The sequence below is a fragment of the Asparagus officinalis genome, chromosome 1 (genome assembly GCF_001876935.1).
Source record: "Asparagus officinalis chromosome 1, Aspof.V1, whole genome shotgun sequence".
Taxonomy (NCBI): domain Eukaryota; kingdom Viridiplantae; phylum Streptophyta; class Magnoliopsida; order Asparagales; family Asparagaceae; genus Asparagus; species Asparagus officinalis.
In genome coordinates this window covers 98,021,469-98,024,093 of record NC_033794.1, presented here as the reverse complement: position 1 = coordinate 98,024,093, position 2,625 = coordinate 98,021,469, and the positions used below count along the sequence as shown (strand labels likewise).

At 43.2% G+C, this 2,625-nt stretch overlaps 1 protein-coding gene across 1 annotated transcript in view; it reads right to left on the bottom strand.

Moving 5' to 3' along the window:
• The window catches only part of LOC109828759 (cytochrome P450 734A6-like), a 2,626-nt gene extending 1,000 nt beyond the window's left edge, over positions 1-1,626 (bottom strand). The window contains 5 exon segments of the mRNA XM_020395680.1: position 1; positions 3-174; positions 288-541; positions 663-886; positions 1,409-1,626. The exon segment at position 1 is cut by the window's left edge and continues 224 nt beyond it. Coding sequence (XP_020251269.1) covers position 1; positions 3-174; positions 288-541; positions 663-886; positions 1,409-1,517 — 760 coding nt within the window. The 5' untranslated portion in view covers positions 1,518-1,626.

Genomic DNA, 2,625 nt, shown 5'->3' with positions numbered 1-2,625 from the left:
GGCTTCTTCGGGCTTGTACTCGCGTTGATCATAAGGCCCAGTAGGTCTTTGGCGCGTCCGTCGGGCTTCTGTTTCTCCGAATCCTCCTTTCGGAGTCCGATAAGCGTGACCAGCTTCTTCTTGATCTCCTTGTCTAGCTTCCAAGTGCTCATGTTTTTCTCCGTCGGCAAGAATCTGCACGATCACAAAATTAAAGCGAGCGTTCACAACTGTGGCCAGTAATTATACATAACAATCAGAATAGTGATCAGGGGAGAAAAAAAAGAAAAAGAAAAATTTGAAATTACCTGTACCCGGGTATGAGGACTTTTCGAAAAGCTTCGGCGGCGAATACCATCTGCTGAGCCTGCAGTTTGAACACGGCCTTGCCGTCATCGTAGCTTCCACCAAAAGCGGCCCGGGTGATGGCGTCCTCCGTCACGCCTTGAAACCACTCCGAGACGTCGATCTCTACCTCGTCGCCCCCCGGCGACGACGAAGACATTGCCGTCCACTTATTCACCATGTCGAGCACCGTCTCACCTATGAGCGGAAGGATCAACTGCAGCACATTATACACAGAAACAAAGCAGAAGCCCTCTGAGTCGGAGATATATTAAATCTAGTTAGTTAGCAGATAAAAAAGATTCGAGCACGGCCGATCAAATGAACCGGTTACTCACCTTGAGGTTATCCATATGGAACGTGGGGGTGAGGACTTTGCGGTGGTGAGCCCACTTGTCGCCGCGGAGGCTGACGAGGCCCTCGCCTTCCAGCTGGCGCACGAGGGGGTGGGACTCGTAGCGGTCGAAGAACTCGGACCGGGACACGAAGATCTCTCGGATGAGGTCGGGGTCGGCGACGGTGAGCCTGGCCGTGGGCCCGAACCAGAGGAGAAACGTGGAGCCTGTACGCGACATATAATGGACAGCCCATTTAGATGCAGCAGGAAAAACAAAATTACAAATCTGTCCCTATAAACCCAGGGAGAGTACAGAGAGGAGAGAGACGATACAACTGGGATCAAATCCCTGGAACTGTAAAAAGGCCTGCTGATTGGATAGGGGAAGCCCAAGGTGGTATAGCGTAGCAGTAATTAATTACACTCAGAACCCAAAAAAAAATGGAGGAAATTTTTGAGTATTCATTTTCGGCAGTACTACTATAGTATCAATAACAAACCTTTTTTTTTTCAAAAGGAAAGAGGGGGAAAAATGGGTAATATATATATATATATAGTACAAACAGTAACCCAAAAAATTGAGAGAAAATACGAAATGGGTATTCTTGGGTGGCATACCACAAGCAATTAAAGCTCGAAAGCCGGGCAGAATCCATGCTTAAAAATCGAAATTTTGAGAAATTAAAGGAAACCTCCCGCATGCAGGTACACTAACAATCAGCAAACTTAAAATATGTGGAGCTTTACCATAGATCTTCTTCCAGTGAGTGTAGAAGGCCAGCACTCTGGGTAGAATATTATGAGAATTGGGATTAGCCATAGGCTTAGCAGAGCCCTCAAGCATGAGGCCGACCATCTCCTTCACATTCCCGATGAAAATCTTATAAGGTGGGCCCCTGATCCCCTGGGCAGCGAAGTGGGCTCAAGCTGCTTGGGCCTCCACCAACCGCCTCCATCACCTTCACCCCATCTAACCGCCATTAACAAACCCCGAGCTCAAGAACACCACCACATTTTTCTCGCCCCCAATTAATTAATTATTAATTTTTTTCCTCTAAAGAAAAGAGACGAGTTTGGAGATTTAAGAGAGAGGGGGGGTGAAGGGGGGTTTATATAAGGGGAGACGAGAGGGCAGGGTCGCGCGGCCGGCCGCGAAGGCTAAAAGGGTCAACGAGGGAATAAATTATTTGGGGCCGGAATTACGAAAAGGCTAGCAATCTGGGACTTGCTTGTGGGGGGAATTCTTATATATAGAGGGAGGGGCTTGTGTTTCTTGAGGAGTGAGTTCATTTTTGAGGTGAGGTTTTTTTTTTTTTTTTTTATTGGCCCTGGAGTGGGGGTTTTAAACTCTTTCTTCTTCTTCTTCTTTTCCACTTTTCGCACCTTGTGAGAGATAATGATTTGTGTTCTTAATTTTGTTTTGGGATTTTTACGTTTATACCCTGCGCATCTAATGTATTTGCAAATGGACCCTCTGATTTTAGAAATTTACTCAATACCCAAGTCCTCAATTTTCAAAGATTGCTTATATTGATCAGATTAGATAGATTAATTAACCTTCTTCATTTAAGATGCGTGGTGTTTATATATATATTATATATTATATATATATATATATATATTAATTGAGCTAGACTACTATTGATCAGATTAGATTAGATTAGATTAATTAACCTTCTTCATTCAGATATGTATGTATGTGTGTGTGTAGTTGAGCTAGGGTACTATTAATAATATCCAACTATGTAGATACTATCAACCTAATTATAAAAATCGAAACCTAAAAATAAAAATCCAAACCAGTAGATGTGATCTAGTGCACATGAACTAGTCAAAAATAAAATTTCAAAGGATTTTATCATCATTAACCCATGCAAGATATGTCGTCAAAATCAATGTTTCAGAATTTCCATGAAGTTGGTTAATTTTCGTCTCTTGATATACAATTCAAAACACGTTGTTCA